At 45.7% G+C, this 19,167-nt stretch overlaps 1 protein-coding gene across 1 annotated transcript in view; it reads left to right on the top strand.

Moving 5' to 3' along the window:
• Window positions 1–19,167, top strand: part of dnah9 (dynein, axonemal, heavy chain 9) — a 138,134-nt gene that overhangs the window by 88,624 nt on the left and 30,343 nt on the right. The window contains exons 60-67 of the mRNA XM_030098214.1: window positions 1,000–1,188; window positions 2,914–3,149; window positions 3,232–3,354; window positions 4,647–4,851; window positions 12,152–12,316; window positions 13,427–13,567; window positions 15,670–15,840; window positions 16,016–16,138. Coding sequence (XP_029954074.1) covers window positions 1,000–1,188; window positions 2,914–3,149; window positions 3,232–3,354; window positions 4,647–4,851; window positions 12,152–12,316; window positions 13,427–13,567; window positions 15,670–15,840; window positions 16,016–16,138 — 1,353 coding nt within the window. The remainder of the gene's footprint in view (window positions 1–999; window positions 1,189–2,913; window positions 3,150–3,231; window positions 3,355–4,646; window positions 4,852–12,151; window positions 12,317–13,426; window positions 13,568–15,669; window positions 15,841–16,015; window positions 16,139–19,167) is intronic.

Raw genomic sequence — 19,167 nt, 5'->3', positions numbered from 1 at the left:
GTGTGAGGATCTGAAGCATGTGCTGCTAAGCTTCTTATCCTACCGGATACTTGCAGAGTCGTGGCGGTTTGACCGTTGGCAATGTTAATATAAACCAATTTTCTGCTCAGTGACTACTTTAATATTCTCTCTGTCCTTGTATGTTTTGCTGATGACACCCGTCTATTCTCACATGTGTGTGCGGGACTTTTGTTTGTATTTCAATGATGTAGATTCCCATCAGGCTTTAAAACTAGACTAACTCTTCCCAATAATCAGTGAGGGAAGCAGCTTTTGCATTACTCCTGGGCATGCATTCATTTTTATAAGCATTCTAACACACCTATTTTTATTTCTGCTTGTTGTTGTGGATCTTTAGGTGTGCTGTACATATGTTTGCACACACACACACAGACACATATACATATTTATAAACACAAATCCCACCATCATGAAGCAGAGTGTAAATCTCCTGCTGACAGGAGCAAAACAAAAAAGATGAGTGTTGGCGGTGTTTGTATGATAATGTAAATTATTCAGAGGAAGCTTCTAAAAGGCCTGACAGGAGCGGGTGGAAGTACGAAAGGTTGCGTTCATCCGCCCGTCCTCCCCAAATATCCATGCAAATGCTGAATCAAACCCCGTCTCAGCGATGCATACAGAAAACTTGCAGTCTCCATCGGAGTGCGCGGCCTCCCAAGTTTAGAAGAGATGAGATATGAAGGTGAGCGTTATTGATCCCCAGGGGGAAATCGGATCTTCGCCGCAGTAAAAAGTAGAGATGCGGGTACACGAGCAGGTTATGAAGGATATGAAAACCTAATAAAAACCGACGTGAAAGCAGCAAGTCATTGTTGCTCGGAAGATTTCCTTGATGTTCACGGGCCGGTGCATCGACGACAGCTTCCAGAGATTAATTTAGATTTGATTTTACACGGCGCCCGTGGGGAATACGCCGCGGCGCCGCGGGTCGAACCGGATGGGAAGGAGACGAAGCCGCCCTCTCCCTCTGCGTTTCAGGTGGGCGGTTTGGCTTCGGAGAACGTCCGCTGGGCCGAGGCCGTGGAAAACTTCAAGAAACAGGAGAGGACTCTGTGCGGAGACGTCCTCCTCATCACCGCCTTCGTCTCCTACCTGGGGTACTTCACCAAACGCTACAGGCTGCAGCTCATGGACAACAGCTGGAGGCCGTATCTCAGCCAGCTGCAGGTCGGTGGCTCGGGACCGACTGCAGGAAAAGGTTTCTCATGGGCACTGCTGATACTCCGAATATATTTTAGATACAGATTTGCATTAGCATATAGCAGCCAAACAAAGATTTAGCATAAGTTCTCCTGAAGGATTTTACCGCAGTTTCTTGATGTTTAAAAATTCCATCTTGAGCGGGGCAGGCTGGTAAAAAACTACCATGCTAAACTTTAAATGTAAACTTTAAAGGTTTCCTTTGTGGTGGCATGGCATACAGTATTCATGATGAAACTGTCTATATTTTCACAAAACCAAAACAATAACTTCCAAAATGACTCCACTCTCAACATAAAGTCAATTTTAATGTAAACTTCTGATGCAAAATACAGTGAAATGTTAATATGTGTATATAGATGTTTTTGCAAATTTATCCTCACAACAAGGCTTTGAGGTTAATGCTTTAGGTTGTTATCATCTGTTTTTTTTTTCCACTACTCTCATTTTTTTTATGGTTATTTTTTCTTAAGATTAAGTTTTCTTTAAAATTTTCACAATTCACTTGATGCTTTGTCATATTGGAGCCTCTTGCAGGTCGGGTTTGATGCACAGGCCTTACGTTTGACACCCTCATACTTAGCCTTTCCATACAGTTAATACAGTACAATACACCAAGCATGCACATGGCAGGTCAGTAGCAATGTCAGGGTTTGCGCGAAAAACGCTGCTGAGAACTCATCTCAGACATGAGACCGAGTCGTGCGCTTTCAGATGTGCGTTGACGGCATTAGATGACAAGCCATCATGCACCACATCAAGAGCCTAATCTGGACTGTCTCTGCTGATCTCTGGCAGCTTGAGTCAAGATTGAAAATTGAAATTCAAGATGGCCTTTAATTGTCCACAGTCTGAGGATCGTCCATGTAATGATCGCTGGTGATTAGCTCTGCCTCTTGGTAACGGAATAACACTGAAAGATTGAATACATTTTTCTGACTCTGTTTTAGTTGAATGTCCAGGGCATAATTATTAACATGTATTTTATAGTCTTAAAAGTTTACAGAAATTAGGTACAGATAACAATATCATGGACACACTTAAAGAAAGCCTATTGACACACTTATTTCATCAGAAGAAGTGTCTGATCCAGCGATACTGGAGCCTAAACCGAACTCAACCGTGATCATAGTGGAACAATATTGACTTGATTCTTAATATTCCGACAGTTCGGTTCAATTTTATTGTTTTAGCATGAAATAACAGTCATTTCAGGGCAATATTACAGTAAAACAAAAAACAATTCCACATAAGCAAGAATAAAAAGGAGTAGAAAGTTAAAACTCGTAAAAGGAAGAAACCTGCAGAACCAGACTCAGAGTTTGAGACTTTCTGCTGTTACGGTTGGGGTTAGAGGATAGAAAGAGAGGAAAGGATAGGACAGGCAGATTGCGGAGAGGGGTTCAACCCCTGGCTCCGGTCGGAGGTAGGGATTAATAAATGAAGTTGCTGCAGACCTGCTGAGGTCGGGAGACTCAGACCGTGAACTTCCAGACAGCAAGACGTCATTATACTGACCGGAGGAACACGGTCCATACAGTGCTTTTCTTTTTTCCTTTGATGTTTTTTTAGAAAAAGAAAACAGGTTAAAAAAAAAAAAAGACTTGTAAGACTTAAAACTTCTGTATCATAGGAAAAGTTTGAGCAGGGATCAGAAGTTTTTAAAGAAAAAGTTTCACCGTCACGTGCAAGGTTCCCATCCCCGTGACCCCCGACCTGGACCCTTTGACCATGCTGACCGACGACGCCGACGTGGCGGCCTGGCAGAACGAGGGTCTGCCCGCCGACCGGATGTCCACCGAGAACGCCACCATCCTCACCTCGTGCCAGCGCTGGCCCCTCATGGTGGACCCCCAGCTGCAGGGCATCAAGTGGATCAAGAACAAGTACGGCGAGGACCTGCGAGTGATTCGCATCGGGCAGCGAGGGTGAGAGGCTCGACGCCGGTCCGTTTGCAGAGCCGGGGGGGTTGACGGGTCTCTGACGGAGACGTTCCCGCTGTTTCAAAAGTTACCTGGATGCCGTGGAGCGAGCGCTGGCGGCGGGCGACGTGGTTCTGATAGAGAACTTGGAGGAGAACCTGGATCCCGTTCTGGGACCTCTGCTGGGCAGAGAGACCATCAAGAAGGGAAGGTAGGAAGACTTCTCATCAGCTTCCTCCACAGATTGATTCAGTTGATATTTTCTTTCCTTTTATCAAGAAACCTGTTGTGAAACTGAACTAATCAATTCCGAGCTGATGAAAATGCATCAGCAGGTCTGTCTCACATTAATAAAAATGATATTGCTTCAATTAACTTGAATGCAAAGTTTCCTTCCCACACAATGCTGCAATTTAAAGCACTTTCTGCTCATAAATAACAATAACAGAATCACCAACAGGGTATTGATCGCTTCCCTTTCTTACTGTTTTTGGTCAAAGAGCAAACTTCTGAATGAATTTGTGAGGCAAATCATGTCTCGGCCACAGCTTGAACCACGACTGATCGTTTCCGAGCTAAATAAGCTATCGAATAGTTTCAGATTCTGGATCAATAGCCTATTTAAAAGATACTGCTTTCACACGCTACAACTGTATTCATCAGCTAAATTAACAGGAAGGTGAGCAAATAACCAACTGATTAACACAATGAAGTCAATAATGCGTTTTGCAATCTGATGTCCTTCAGGTGAAGGTAAAACGAACACAAGCTGTTATTTATCAAGAAAATTGAGTTTATTTCAAAGGAGAAAGAAAAAAAAAACACTTTTTGAAAGTTCAAAAGTATCAATGTTCTTCAAAAAATGCCACATTTCCATGTGTTCGCATTACCAAAGCCTGTGTTAGCTTATTCTGCCGTTTGTTTTAAACAGCAATCATTGAGTTTTGGGTTTTGACAAGTCTTTCGTTGGCTCAAGCCACTCGCAAAATTCTGGTGTTCATCCCACAAATGCATCTTCCTTATGTATGTGGCTCCATCGGAAAGAAACATACTCAACAACACACTCATTCTGCACTTCATATCTCCTGAAAAGCTGTGAAAACTAAAGAAGTCACTGTCAAAAAAAAAAATCACAGTGAAAAGCATTTCAATGCAGCTTTAAGCTTTTTACATTTTATCAACGAACTAATGACGCCACCTGGAGCTCTCAGATAAACTGTTCATCCCACACATGCGTGATCTTTACATACTGTATGAGTCAAGGAGAAATTAGGATTTTAAATGAAAACTTTTCTAGTGAAAACATATTTTTTTAATTTCCGTTTCATTAAAAAAACAAAAATATATAAATCCTAGCTGTTTGGCTGAATTTTCTGAATCTGCTCTTGAACATATCAGAACTTTTGCACACATTGCTGTCTCTATCCATCCGAAACGTTGTTACCTGTCTGAAATGTGCCTTTTCATTAAACTGAGATCTGGCTTACTGATTCACCCGAACAGGTACATAAAAATAGGAGACAAGGAGTGCGAGTACAACCCCAGTTTCCGCCTCATCCTGCACACTAAGCTGGCCAGCCCTCATTACCAGCCCGAGCTGCAGGCCCAGTGCACGCTCATCAACTTCACCGTGACCAGAGACGGGCTGGAGGACCAGCTGCTGGCCGCCGTGGTCAGCATGGAGAGACCGGACCTGGAGCAGCTGAAGGTGAGACAGCAGCGTCTCCGGAGGAGCCTCCTGTCCGTCGCAGCCTTCAGCTGAGAACAAACAAGCGCCGAGCGCGGGACTCTTTGAGTTTCCCCCTGCCAACATCTCCTCAGCACAGGTGCAATTAAAAGAGAGCGGTTGGAGGAGCCGGGGCGGCCTCCGGAACGCGGGTGCAGCGCTGTTTTGCTCGTCATTATCCCGTCGGCGCCGCGACACGCCGGCAAGAAAACAGCGTCTGTCTTCAAACATCACAAGAGGCTGCAGGTCCAGACTCTTTGATTCCAAAACAATCAGCTGGAGCCTTTGATTAACGGCTGCTGGGTGTGTGATAATTATGGGACTGAGGGACACTGCACAGCAGTGTGTGTGTGTGTGTGTGTGTGTGCTTGTTTGCTCTTCTATGCTAGTGGGGACATAATTCTGTCAAACACTAACCCGTCTGGGGAAAGAAAACAGGTCTCCATAGACGAAACCGATCAATTTGGAGTTGAAGATACGTTTTAAACTCAACGAGATGATCAGGGTTAAAACTGAAGTAGTTCAGGTTCGAATCAGTCAGCAGGAAATGAATGTAAGTCAGTTTTTCGTCAGTGTTAATGAATACAAATTTAAGAGTATCCTGAGAAATAATCCTGAAAAGTGTCTTTAAATGAAAACCGCATTGACGTCTGTGTTGTGCCGCAGTTTAACTTATCAGCAGCTTTTTTTTTCCCCCTCCTCGTCCTTGTGGGAGTTGTAGGGATTAACCTGAAACAAGTGCCCAAAGACAATTCCCCCCAAATCGTAGCGATCTGCATACAGCGACGAGAGCGGGGCGAATAATTCCTGAACGACTCATTTGGGATGCGGTAATCGATCTTTGCTGTGTCACCATGTTCTTTCTTCATGCTCCGCTCGCCGCCTCGTCGAGACAGCGGCTCGGCGGATGAAACACAAGCTGTCAAACACGCTGCTCCCTCATTCATTTCCCATTGTTGGTATTCGGGGGTGTGGAGCCTCCCTGATTGGAGGGTCACACAACAGAGGTTAAAGCAGGAGTACTTGTTGTCGGGCCTCTTGTGCTACAGCTTTATTTACACATCCAAGAAGCACGAAGCAACGTTGGCATTAATTTGTTGTGCTTCTATTATCTCGCCAGAAGGCCTCAAAGGAGTTTCTTCAAAGGCAGCCCGGCTTTTATAGATCAGTCACTTCTAATGTGATAAATACGTCCTCTCCCGCTGAAACACATTGTTGTAAAAACATCACGTATCACTGCTTTCTCTGAACTGATTTCAAGCGCATTCTGAGATATCGCTTTCGTTTTACGCAACGTTTCAAGTTTGCGTTAAAATTTTAGAAAAGTTTCACGTTCACATGGCGATGTTTTGAAAACGAGGTTTGTTTTCACGAGGTACGTTTTTCTGGCTTAAAGAGGAAACTTTCCTTTTTGTTGTGTTGGTCTGATTGCAGTTTAAAGGTGAGAGAGGAGAGAGAGGCTGCGTTTGATCATAAAAGTCAAAATATTCAACTGTCCGCTGCTTTTCTAGAGATAACAGGATGGAAAAAAGAAAAAAAAGAAACATTTTGTTCCTGCAGGAATTAACTGAAGCTATGTGAATTTGACAGCCGGGTTTGGTTGCAGTAGAGTTTGGAGATATAAATTGGCAGTAACTACATAGTTTCAGCAGCAGTCGCAGCCAAAGTTATGCTTTAGCTTCCTGAGTTCCAGGTTCTGTGCTTTACTCTGTAATGTCCAGGTTCACTGCAGCGAGGGGTCAGAAAGCTCGTCAATCTGGTGTGACCACCAACACGTCCTCAGGTTTCAGGGTATTGGCAGGAAGTGGAGCATCCCAGATAAGCTCAGCGGGTGATGTCCGGTCAGTCTGCTGACCGTGCAAGAACTGGGATGTTTTCAGCTTTCAGGACTTGTGTACAGATCCTTCAGCATGAGGCCCGGCGTTATTGTGTTACAACATGAGTTGATGCTTCAACAATGAGCCGCAGGATCTCCTGACCGTATCTCTGTGCTTTCAAAACACCATCCATTAAAAAAAAAAAAACCATGGTGTTTGCTTTCATAGCGCACTCCTGCCCGTGACCCCATGACCCCACCGCTGCCACTTGATTCACAATCATCCGTGAAGTGAACACATCGCCGAAGTGCCTGTTGCCAATGGCGATGAGAGGAACCCGATGAAGAGGACGGGCATGTAAATGAGCTTCTCCGAGACAGTTTCTGACACTTTGCGCTGAAATTCTTTGGTTCTGCAAACAGATTGTTGCAGCAGCAGTGGCCTCTCACATGTGGAGGTCCTGGGCTGGTGCGGCTACATGTGGCCGGCTGGATGCACCGTGATGCCAAACTCTCCTTTGGAGACAACAACAAAGTGGAGGATTTAAAAAGGCAGTGATGTTGGACTGGGTACTGCTGGCAGTGGAATTCAACACACTGACCGCCAGGCCTCCTTTTGAAACGTGCTTTTATGTTTGCACAGTTTCACCATGAAACTTGATGTCTATCTATATTTGATAGATGTATTGAGCTGTGCTGTAAATGTACTGAAAGTATTGCACAATATTTGAACAGTATCTAGAACATCCTCTATTCAGTAATAAAGTTAAGGAAAGTTACTTTTGATCTTCCTTCATTCTGTTTCTGTTCAACTGTAGACCATTATCTCCAGCATTAAAGCACTGGAGTGAATGTGATGTGCTAACACACATGATTGGAATATCACTTCTTGTCGCGGAACTAACCAACGTACAGTGTGAAACAGAACAATCCCAATGCTTTCATAAACTTAAATTACCTGCGTCTTTAATCATTCCGTGATAGGCCGTATCTGAAGCGGGATCCGTGTTTGGATTGCGCTGTGAAGAATCACCCATAAAGTCAAAACTCCATTAATCCTGCATCCAGAAAAAAAGCTTATTAACTTTTGAAACAATTTAGCATTGTGTGGCAGCCACCCTGGGTTCTGCCTCTGTGACACACTGCCATTTATCATCAGGCTCCGGGAGTCGTGTAATTGTGTCTTGATGTTATCCTCAAGGGAATTTCATCTTCTTATATTTATCATCTACTCCAGCCGACTCATTTACCCGCACACATCCATGCCTCTGAAATCAAAAGACAAGCAGATGGAAGATGCTTGAAGGTGTTTTTTTTTTTTTTTTAATCCCCCACTCTTTGGTTTTAATGTCAATTGCCGTCCTCGATCCCTTTTACCGGTGGAAAGATCGCAAAGCCGTCGTTCCACTCTGCTGATCGGCTCCGAGCTGTCACCGCCGCTCAGAGCTAATGGCCGGCTAGCCGCAGCCCTGCAGGTCCCCACAACTTCTCAGAAGTAATGAACGAGACCGTTGTTAAGGCGTCCGCTGCCCGGTCCACGTCTCGAATGTAAATGTTCGCAATTAGACGAGAATCCACTTGATCAAAGCGTCGTCTTCCTAATGACGCCTGGCGCTCTCTTTCTTCGTCGGCTCTTTTCATGTCAGCCGCTCCGAACAGATCGGCCACTGGCGCTCCTGCACGCCAGCAATTAGCCGACACATTGACACACTTCCACTGTTGCTCAAATGTACTTCTTGTTAGTCAAAGTTATGGTTGACAGGCGATAAAGTGGGGATCGGAATCGGAAATCTTTTCTAGTGCGGGGAAGCTTCTGACGACGGTATTATCAGATTGGTTGAGGTGTTGGGAACTCTGCTAATGGGTCGACGTGTTCCCACAATCCTTCGGGCTCGGCGGGATCAGCTCACTCATCCCCGTAGGCGGACAAAACTAAATTTTAATAACGAAAAACCGAAATGCCACAAGGCGATTCACGCCTTCTGTCCCGTCAGCAGTATCCAAATATGATTTAGTGATCCTTGTTTAATTAGCATTTCACTGAGATTGGAGTAAGTAAGATCTGCAGCTCACTTATCATTTTAATTAACACCGAGAGTGGAAGGTGGGTGGCGGCAGGCGGCGTGTTCGCTCCTATCACAACAAGGTCCCGCTGAATGAGCCGCTGAATGGCTTTTTGAAAAAAACCGTGTTGTCAGTAAACAACCCCGGACTGATAATCATCAGACTGATAGGAGGCAGCTCAAATTGGCTGTACCTGTTTATATTCTTTTAGCGGCTCGGCTCGATTATAGCTTTAATGAGGTTAGCGTCACCACTGAGCCGTGAGACGACAGCGGGGTGAAAGAACCCCCCTCCTCGTTTAACCCAGGTTAAGGAGCTTAAAATATCAAGTTTGCTTTTTTTTTTATTTTTTTTTATCTGAGGGCGCACAGGAGAGGAATCTTTACTTATGTTTTTTTTTTTCCTTCCAGTCGAAGCACTCCACTGGGTAACTGAGTGCGATACAGTTCTGCACTCCTGGACCGTAATGAGACCAAGAACACACCACTTCCCAAATTACCTCAACAGGGTTACTCCGTGGCACTCGGTAATCATTTTCCCCAAATAAAAAATAAAAAAAGATAAATGTAATATCTCGTTTTAGTCCCAATTAGAGCGTTCTGCTGACTGGTTAATTGTTTGTTTTTCCCAAGCAAGGACAATTACAAGAACAATGTGCCAGAGGCAAACCGATCGTTAAAAACGGACTCATTACCGGTTACCAGTTGGGAATGTGTTAGCGTGGTTAACCCCGCCGACTACCACCCCCACCGCCACCCCCTCGGGAGCACCGAACGCAGGCATGTGGAAGGTCACAGCTGACTCACAAACACGAGAACGGACCTCGATCTGAATATCCAGCATTAAAAGAACCTGTCCTGAACCCCTCCCGTCTCCATCCTCTCCAAACACACTCGGCTGATCGTTTGCTTTTCTAAAAATCAAAGCAGTTTTTACTTTTTTTTTTTTTTTTTTATTTGGCAGTTTAAGCCACAGAGTATATCCGTGAGTTCTCATCCAGAAGATGTAAGATTTTAACAAGGCAGAGGCTCAATTAGCTTTAACAATGGTGTAAAATACTTCTCATCACCACAATAGGAAATACTGTCATAAAGAGGGCAATTAAACAGTGTGATCTCTTAAAACTGTGCACCCCCCGGCGCGATCCCGGCTAAGTGTGCCTTTTGTCACGGGTGCATTATGCTGACGGAGGGGATGGGATTAGCTCCGCCTTGACCGCCAACCCTCTGTAGTTACAGGGCCAGTGAAAAGTATTCGCACCCCGGGGAGCTTTTTCTCCTCGCTGTAAGTGAAATAAACCATCTATCTGTGTTTGTTGGAAGCTTTATTCAACTTGGGATCGATCCCGGCTTGCGTATAATAAAAGGTGGGCTGGGTACACACTGGAAGAATTGCTGGAATACTTTGTCAGTTTTTTTTTATTGCATCAATATTCACCCATTTGAAGTGATTGAATTAATTAAAACAGTTTGATCAGTATTTCTTATGTGCTATATTGACACTTTTAGTTTAAATTAGAGGTGAAAAGCATTGACTTCTCACTGAACCTTTGCTGGAGTTCAGTTCAATCTATGGTGAATGAATGAAAAGAATGTGTTGTTTTCACATCCCACGCAGGAAGGACACTTGAAGGAATCCAGCATCCTTCGGATATTCCACACCACCGATCCACACAGTTAATCTGGACAGTTTGAAGCCTTGTGTTAGACTCCAGGGTCAACCGGAAGAAGCTTCTTTGACCTGACGAAATCGAAATAGTTTTGACTGTTGGGACACTAAACCCAACATTTCTGTTGTAAAGCGTGGTAGCGAGAGCATCATGCTATGAGGCTGCTTACCGAGGCCGCTTTCTAAAGTCGAAGGTAAAAGGAATGCAGAAAAATACAGCGCGACTTTAAAATCAACTAGGAAATGACCTCAGTCAGTAGGGAGGTCATATGGACGAGGTTTGAATCCCCACCTCCACCTTTCCATATGTCAGTGTGTCCCTGAGTAACAGTGAACCCCGATTGCTCCCAATGGATGGACTGAGTGCCTTGCGTGGCAGCTGCCTCCATTGGTGTGTGTGTGTGTGTGTGTGTGTGTGTGTGTGTGATGGACAGTATAAATTGACCATTTACCAAACAGCAAAAGGCACACCCGAGTGTTTTGAAGACACAGCCATAACTGTTTTTGGGGCCGTGGCTTTAATCTGTCAAAGAGTCTCACATTTCCTCCCTGTGCGACTGCAAAGAACTTGAACAGCTTTCCAAAAAGATGTTATTATACAATGCACGATCCATAGCAGACATAATACTGTCTTGAAGGTAATAAATATTTATTTACTTTCGAGGAGTCCTTTTTATTTACTTATTTTTTTCAGTATGCCTGAGGGAGTTTTCTCTTAATTTATTTCAGTATCACAAAATTCTATTAGGATTTTACAAGGGAAAAGGCATCCAAGGGATGAACCTCTTTTTTGGAGGCCATGTATATAGCAGAAGTCTTACTGCCAGATACTTATTACCGCCGCCCGCCAAGAGTCACGCCACTCAACATAATAATAAAAAAAAAGGGTCCAAAACCTCTCTGTCGTTATCAGAGGTAGACAACACCCCAAGTAGGCAAATCTCAGCCCTCCTTCCCGTAATTACAACAATTCAAAGGTCGCTAAGGCTCTTATTAGGGAAAACTTCAATAAAGCAAAGTCATTATCGAGTAAAAACAAGAAGCCGCAACAGACTGTAATGAAGGACAAAGCGGAATGAGGCAATAAAGCGAGCCAGTGTGCCCCGCCGACTTTGTTCTCTCCCTCCACCCCACGCCTCTCAAACGCCGCCGCGCTTTGAAAAAAGTGGAACTTCCTCTCAGGCGCGTTTGTTTTTGCAGTCAGAACAAAGACAAGGGAGAGGAGGAAGAAGAAAAAAAATGATGAGAGTCAAAGCTTTATTAGAAGACAGGGCGCGCTAATCCATATGGTGAGGTGTGAGGAAAAGCCGTTATTACCGGGCTGTGTGTCGGCGCATGCTCACTCCGTGGCGGCTGGAGTGGCTGATAATTGAAGACATAACGTCCCGTCGTAGATGATTCATAGCGGAGGCGAGCGTGCGCGCGTGTTTGTGCGTACTTCGCCATCAAAGCCGCTTCCGCTCGTCGCGCCGAGGCCGCTCGGCTGGAAAGGTTTGATGTCCGCAACTTCACGGAAGCCGGTTAATCCGGCCCAAAGCGCTCCGCCTTCATGTGTCGGGGAAAGCAGACACACAGCACATCGATCGGTTCTGCCTTTCAGTCGCCCTTCAGTGTCCGCGTCCTCGTATTGACTCGCACCTTGAGGGTCTCCCGCAGACCGGGATTCCGGTTTGGCAGAGTAATCAAGCTTTTCCACTGACGTTGTTGCGTTTTTCTGTGCTTTTCCTCGGCCAGTCCGACCTGACCAAGCAGCAGAATGGATTCAAGATCACCCTGAAGACGCTGGAGGACAACCTCCTGTCCCGCCTGTCCTCCGCCTCCGGGAACTTCCTGGGAGACACGGAGCTGGTGGAAAACTTGGAGACCACCAAACGCACAGCTGCTGAGATTGAAGAGAAGGTTTGAGCTTTCGAGTCATCATCTCACCCCCACTAACCAAATACCGTGACTATAGTCACCAAACTGAATCATAACTGCAGATCTTCACAGTGTACTTCATTCATCCTCACTCAGGTCTGTCTGATCAGATCCTCCAATGGTCCCCTTTTGCCCCTAAACCACACGTTTGACACCTCAGAAACATCAAGTTAACAAGATTGTGTGTTTCTGAAGATGGGTTTTAGAGAGAAAAGATTATAGCTTATTGAGTCCCTTATTAAGTCTTTATGGCTGAGGCGGCTTGTAAAGAGACAAATCCCATAAAGACATGAAGAAGCCGAATGAAATAATAAAAACTGCATCGCAGAAAGCCTCTTGAAAGGAGTTCCATAATATTGCAAAAAGCTGGAAAAGAACAGGGAACCTCAGTGAAACCATCACACTGAATCACTGGAGTTGCCGTTCCATGGCGGAGACTCACAAGCCGAGGCCTCAGTTGGAGGTGACCCAGTGACGACACACTCCGATTCCCACCATCCAACGCGTGAACCCAACAGCAGGCGTCTGAAGAATCTCGTATTGATGCTTTTACTGGTTTTTCGGACCAATCGGTTTAACTTGTAATGATCCCAAATGAAATTTGGAAGCCAGCAGGTGTGTGAGGGAGTTATTAGCCTGTGGTTTGTGAGCTGCGGAGTCTTGTGTCGCCGTCCTCCCGTCAGCCTCGCTCCTCTTTGTGGCCAGAAAATCAGATCACGTCAGCTCCGGGCGTTATCTCGGCCCGAGGAGAATTACTGATGTTTCCGATACCTGGGAGCGCCGCTGAGGAAGTCCTGTGAGGCTGACGGGAGAGCGTGACTCCCGTCCGCCTCTGCAGCCGCTTCAGTCTTACGTTTCAACACTGCAGGCATGTGCAGATTTCCTTTAAAAAAGAAAAGAAAACAATAATCATAATGAAAGTTGATCGTCTTGTTCCAAAATGGAGGCGCCCCCCGGTGCTTTATTAGACGAGCCCATCATTTGCCGGTTGACGAAGCCTGAACGTGTGTGTGTGTGTGTGTGTGTGTGTGTGTGTGTGTGTGTGTGTGTGTGTGTGTGTCATTCTTTGTGTTCCCACTGTCTTTACTGTAGGTAAAAGAAGCCAAGGTGACAGAGGCCAAAATCAATGAGGCTCGGGAGCACTACCGACCGGCGGCGGCCCGGGCTTCCTTATTGTACTTCATAATGAACGACCTCAATAAAATCCACCCCATGTACCAGTTCTCTCTCAAGGTAGCCCCAGTATTGACCCGCTGTGTGCCCCCCCCCCCCCCCCCCCCCACCCCATCCCCAGTGACACCCCCTCTTTACACTCACCCCCCCCCCCTTCCTTTTGCTCGCCGTGTTTTATGCTCTTTGTGCAGCTTTTATTGTGTTTGTGGCTCCCTAATGTGGTTATGTAGAGCGTAATGTCCCTGATATTGTCAGCCGGCGAGCGCTGAGAGGAGGCAGCCTGAGATATGGTTTGCAATCACTGGCAGCACGGCAGGTAGCCGGGCCCCCGGCCCGCGTCATTTCCCGGCGTAATCAAATGAAAGCGCGTTCCGGATTTATAGACCTCTGACCTTGTGAATGAAATGAAATCCATTGTAATAGGTGTTCATCACTGCACCTACAGCAAAGTGTGACTCTGCCAAATTGACAGAAATGACTCCACATATCACCGGGCTGAAGATAATGACAATTATTTCATTTGCGGTTGTAATATTTCAATTCGCAGCCCACTCCTGCCGATGCTGAAAGGTCACCGCAAATACAAAAGCCACAACATCCGAGGAGGACTCGGTTATAGAAGCGCCAAGCCGCCATACAAAGGAATGTTGTAGCAAAAATGCTCAATCTACAGCTCCAGATTTAATTTTATCGAGCCAAATTAGAACGGCGTCTTCCTGAATGTGTCGCCGATTCTGAAATGTCAACAATGCCCGTTGTGTAAAGATGAAGTGGAACTGTGATTAAACATGTGTACCGTTCGTCCATTGCCGGCACTGCTGGGCTTTTTTTTTTTTTTTTTTTTTTCGAAAAGGCACCTCGAGTTGCCGTAATCCCAGCCGGGAACAGTCTCAAGTCAGATCAAATGAGAAATCCCTTCAAGGGCGATTGAGCCATCGTTCTCTCCCAGCAGCCCATTTAAAGAGCAGTCTTAAAGGGTCAGAGGTAGTGCAGATACTGACACTTCACATTAGCTTCCCGTTTAAAAGGTAAGGCTGCTGTTATTCTGCAGTCCCCTTAATGTCAACAAATCCAACAAAAAGCCCCCCCACCCCCCCCCACCATACCCCCCCCTCACAAACACCCCAACACACATTAGTCCGTGGCACTTGGCCCATCAGTTCCCGCTGACCTGAATGCACAAGATTTTAAAGCTGCACCAATCAATGGCCGCAGATTAACGACAGGGCAAATGGCCGCTCTTTAATGCGAGGGCAGTTTTCTTCTGAAGAGGTATGGCTCAGCTCGCCGGTTCTGCTGCTGCAGCGGCGGCGGCGGCAGCAGCTCATTGTTTTGATCATCGCTGTTGTTTTGCTCAAAAGAAGTGAAATAATCCCCCAGGAAGTAGCATACTGTACTACCTGGTGCTCAGTAAAAAGACGGAAGATGAATAATCTATAAGATAAGCTGTTCTGTTTTATTTTCGCTTGTTCCTGTTGTCAAACATTATTTTTCAGTTGAAATTGATTTAAAAAAGCTTTTGTTTACATTATAAATATTAGACCTCGTTCATTCCTGCCCTGTTTTGGTTCATCTTAGTTTATTGGCTTTCAGAGTTTAACTGGCTGACAGCTAGTCCAGGTATTAAAACCCTCCCCCCCCACACTTCTAATTAGCCATATGTTTTGCTGCAGCCTCATGAACCAACAGGTAGTGAACAGACAGCTAGTGAAGCCATTTCAAATTTAATTCAGTTCCTTTACTGCCACAGGTAATGGATTTTTTTTTTTTTTCCATTATCAGTTTTTGACGTTACTGCTTTGACTTTTTTAATGGGAAATGTATAGAAGTGGTGAGAAATGATCTGTCAGTCTAGTGAACCCATTTCCCAAGCCTGTGACATTAATAACATATTTTTGCATATATTAATGACTTCAAAACACCTCTCGATCAATTACCGCTAAGGGCTCTCCCTAAAGAGCCCGAGCATTATTGATCAGTTCATCTTAAGAGCAGACTGCATCTTATCCATCATGTCAGAGGTGAACGACATTGATAAATGAGACTTAATTTAGACTTACAAACCAAAACAGAGCCACGTCTTTCATTAACGCCTCTGGATTTTGGAATTACGTGTCTGTGCGCGTTGTTGACTCGGCGCATCTCTCGGAAAACGTCCCCAGGCGTTCAGCGTGGTCTTCCAGAAAGCCGTCCTCAAGGCCGAGCCGGACGAGGCCCTCAAACAGCGAGTGTCCAACCTGATCGACAGCATCACCTCCTCGGTCTTCCAGTACACCACCAGAGGCCTGTTCGAGTGTGACAAGCTCACATACATCGCTCAGCTGGCGTTCCAGGTAGGAGGAGGGCGAGCGCGGCGCAGGTTTCATCTTCTGCATGGTTTGTTTTGAGAACAAGCCCTGCCGTAGAGCCGGCCGGCTCCCGAGACCGGCGGGCCTGATCAAATCAAGTGGAAAAGGAAATGTGGTTTTGTGCTGAAAGTACAACTTCTTCGGTTTGTTGTTTCCCCAGATCCTGCTGATGAATAAAGAAATAAACCCTGCAGAGCTGGACTTCCTCCTGAGATACCCTGTCCAACCAGGTGTAACATCACCGGTGGATTTCCTCTCCAACCACTCCTGGGGAGGGATCAAGGTACAGAGAGGCAGAGTGTCGCCCCGGCCTCCGAAATCTGGAGACAGCTGAGAGCAGATAAACTGTTGTACCTGAGTCAGAGTGAAGCTTATGAAAAGTTAGTAAAGTGTTTTCCATTCTAGGAAGTATTTAGATTTCTCCAGATTTGAGGATTTGATTCTTCTGTAAAGTGAATAATGACTGATCTCGAAACAGCAGCGAGTTATGGGTCATAATAATGGTGTGAAGCAGCATGCATGACCTTCACTGTGAGTTGACAGTCGTTTTTAAAAACGTGAAACTTTAATGAAAACATGAAACGATGCATTTTCACTTGAAGCATCGTGTGAAAAGGGCCATCGTAAGAAAGTTACACTAAGAGGACTTTGAAAATAGAGCGTCACAAGTTCACAAGCTAAACTTTCTTTGAAAACATAAACAAGGAATACACATTAAGGAAAAACACAAACCTGCAAGCTTTAGTATTGATGCTGTACCTTCGGTTGATATTTCATTCCGGGAGCTCGCTGTCTGAAACGCTGGACTGACTGTCGATGGAGACGACTTCCCTGCCAAAAACATCTCTGAAGAAAAGTTTGACGCTTCTATCTGTGCGAAGCTGCAATCCAAAGTAGTTTGTGAATTCATCAAGATGAAATGTTCTTTCATTACGGCAGAGCTCTCCTCTTGGAGCTCATATGGACAGACTGATGAGTGGTGAATTGATCAGTTGCATCTTCAGTAGCCCGTCCTTCATGCCCCTCCATGCTAAAATCTGAGAAAGATGTTGAGAAACGAATCGACCGCTGTGTTTCCCTCAAGCCTGTCATGTATGAGAGGCATGACCGATAACTGCAATCCCCCCTCCCTCAGTCTGTGGCGGCTTTACACACTGAGTGGAATTACTTCCCATGATGCAGTTTGTGCGGCCGAGTCTCCGTGAGAAAACACTACGCTAAAGTGAAAACGCACTTAGAGAGTCGGCAGCGTAATTGAAGTGTGTGGCTGTGTTTTACCCGGGATGTGTTTCTCCAGGGCCGCACTCTGCTCTGTGGCTGCGGCGCAGTCCGACAAACTCTTCAGACTCAGTTTCACCTAAACTGGAACTGTTTCGCTCATTTAAGGCTTTTTAAATATTCTGGAACTTCACTGGAGTGGCTTTTTATGTCGCCCTGGGGTCATACTCTGTCTGAAAGTGCTGGACTTTAAAGGTGGCTTCTCTTTTAAAGCCTATTAGAATAATTAATTTCAGTGGTGCTGTCCTGCTAGAAATGGTTGCTTGTAATTTGACGCCTACCTCAGTGTCTGCTTAACTTTACCAGATAAGTTTTATTCCTGTAACATTACCAAGAAGCGATCCGCTGATGCAAACCTGATCTGCACTGAGCAGCATGTGCTCGGAATTTAACACCAGCCTCTCTCTCATATGCGTCGCCTGGAGCAGGAGATTGCATCAGGATACCTTTGTTATTTAACGCCAGCCTCATTTTGTTTTTGGCTGCTGCTTTGTACAGTGCTGAACCAGAACACTTAAGGTGCTATTTAAAAGCTTTTCCCAACATCATTGACTCTTCTTATTGTTTCTCATCGGATGGAGTGTTCGTAATTTGACATCAGCCTCACTATCTACTGTGAAAATGGTCTGATGTGACCTTACTGTGACTTTGGAGAAAAATCTGGGTAATTTGAGTCCAGGCTCATGACTTTGCTGCTTGTATGAACAGGTCACCATTTAAGAAAACAAATAGCTGCAAAGCAATACTTGTAATTTGACACCAGCTTCAGTTCCTCTTAATGGCTGCTAAGTGCCTTGCTTGGAGAGGTTGATCCTATAAAGAAATCTGTAATTTCAGAAGCAGATGACCAATATCAAGAAATCCATGAGTTCCCTGATATGCAGCATCTTGTAATTTGACACCAGCATCACCACTCTCTTTGCTGGCTGCTGAAGCATTCTCTTGATATTTGTTTGGTCTAAATTTAATGTGACCACAGCGCTGTGGTGTTATTTCTGCAACAGGAGTTGTAGACAGACCTAATAACGGGCGGTCCCCGTAAATAACCGCCGTCTGGCGCCTCGGCCCCGTGGACGTCAGGCGGCAGAGGTTCCTGCTCTTGTCACATCAGCTTAGCGGCAAGCCCAACCCTTGCGGCGACGTGTTTTTTTAGCCTCTCACACTCATGAATTTTTCAACCTGAGCCGCCTGCAATATTAACTTAAGCCAAGTCTCGGTGAGGGTCTGCAGACGGGCCCTCTCACCCTCGACTGCATCAACCCGCTGCGGATGTTTAAGGCCCCCGCTAATCAAATCCCAACACTTGATTTTTTTTTATTTTTTTTTTTCCCCCCTTATCGCAGTTGGAAACGTAATCAGTTGGAAAGCTTTAAAGCGGGATAAGATCCTCTGATTGCTCGGCTCCCCTCGATATTAGCGGTGCCGGAATCCCCCGGAGACCCCGACGTATTCTCCCGCCTCGCCAGTGGCTGAGAGGTTTGCCAACTGCCGGCGGTAATTAGACCAAGAGCCGGTCGGAGCGGGAGGACGGCGCCGCCTCGGCGCCGAGCCTCGCAGCCGCAGATTTCTCTGCATTCACACATTGATTTGACACCTTTGTATGCAGTGCGTCTGCAGCGGGAGGATCTCGGCACCCTCCTCATCGCTTATACAGTCCACGAGACGCTCCGCACGTGTGTGTGTGTGTGTGTGTGTGTGTGTGTGTGTGCAGCTGTCAGCGAGTGTATACCTGCACTGCGTGACACTGCTGTTCTCCACAGATGAGATAAGGTGTCCGTCAGCTCGGGGCATCACAATGAAGCCCCCGCCGGTTCTGCAGCGGAGGCACATTTGGTCCCTCCCTACCCCCCGTCCCGTTATGAAAGGGATCGTGTTTACTCAGCGTTTCCGTTTGAATAAATATTATTTATATAGGCATGAGGAAAGATAAGCTCTCCTCTCTGTTTTATCTCCAATCCCCGCACCCCGTCCAACTTTTGCAAACAAAGTTAGCTCTTTTGCTGCGTATTGTGAAATGTTTCCAAAGTGGGCTTT

Source organism: Salarias fasciatus, chromosome 8 (assembly GCF_902148845.1).
Source record: "Salarias fasciatus chromosome 8, fSalaFa1.1, whole genome shotgun sequence".
NCBI classification, from domain to species: Eukaryota; Metazoa; Chordata; class Actinopteri; order Blenniiformes; family Blenniidae; genus Salarias; species Salarias fasciatus.
Note: the sequence above shows the minus strand (reverse complement) of the source record. Positions and strands in the feature narration are given on the sequence as shown.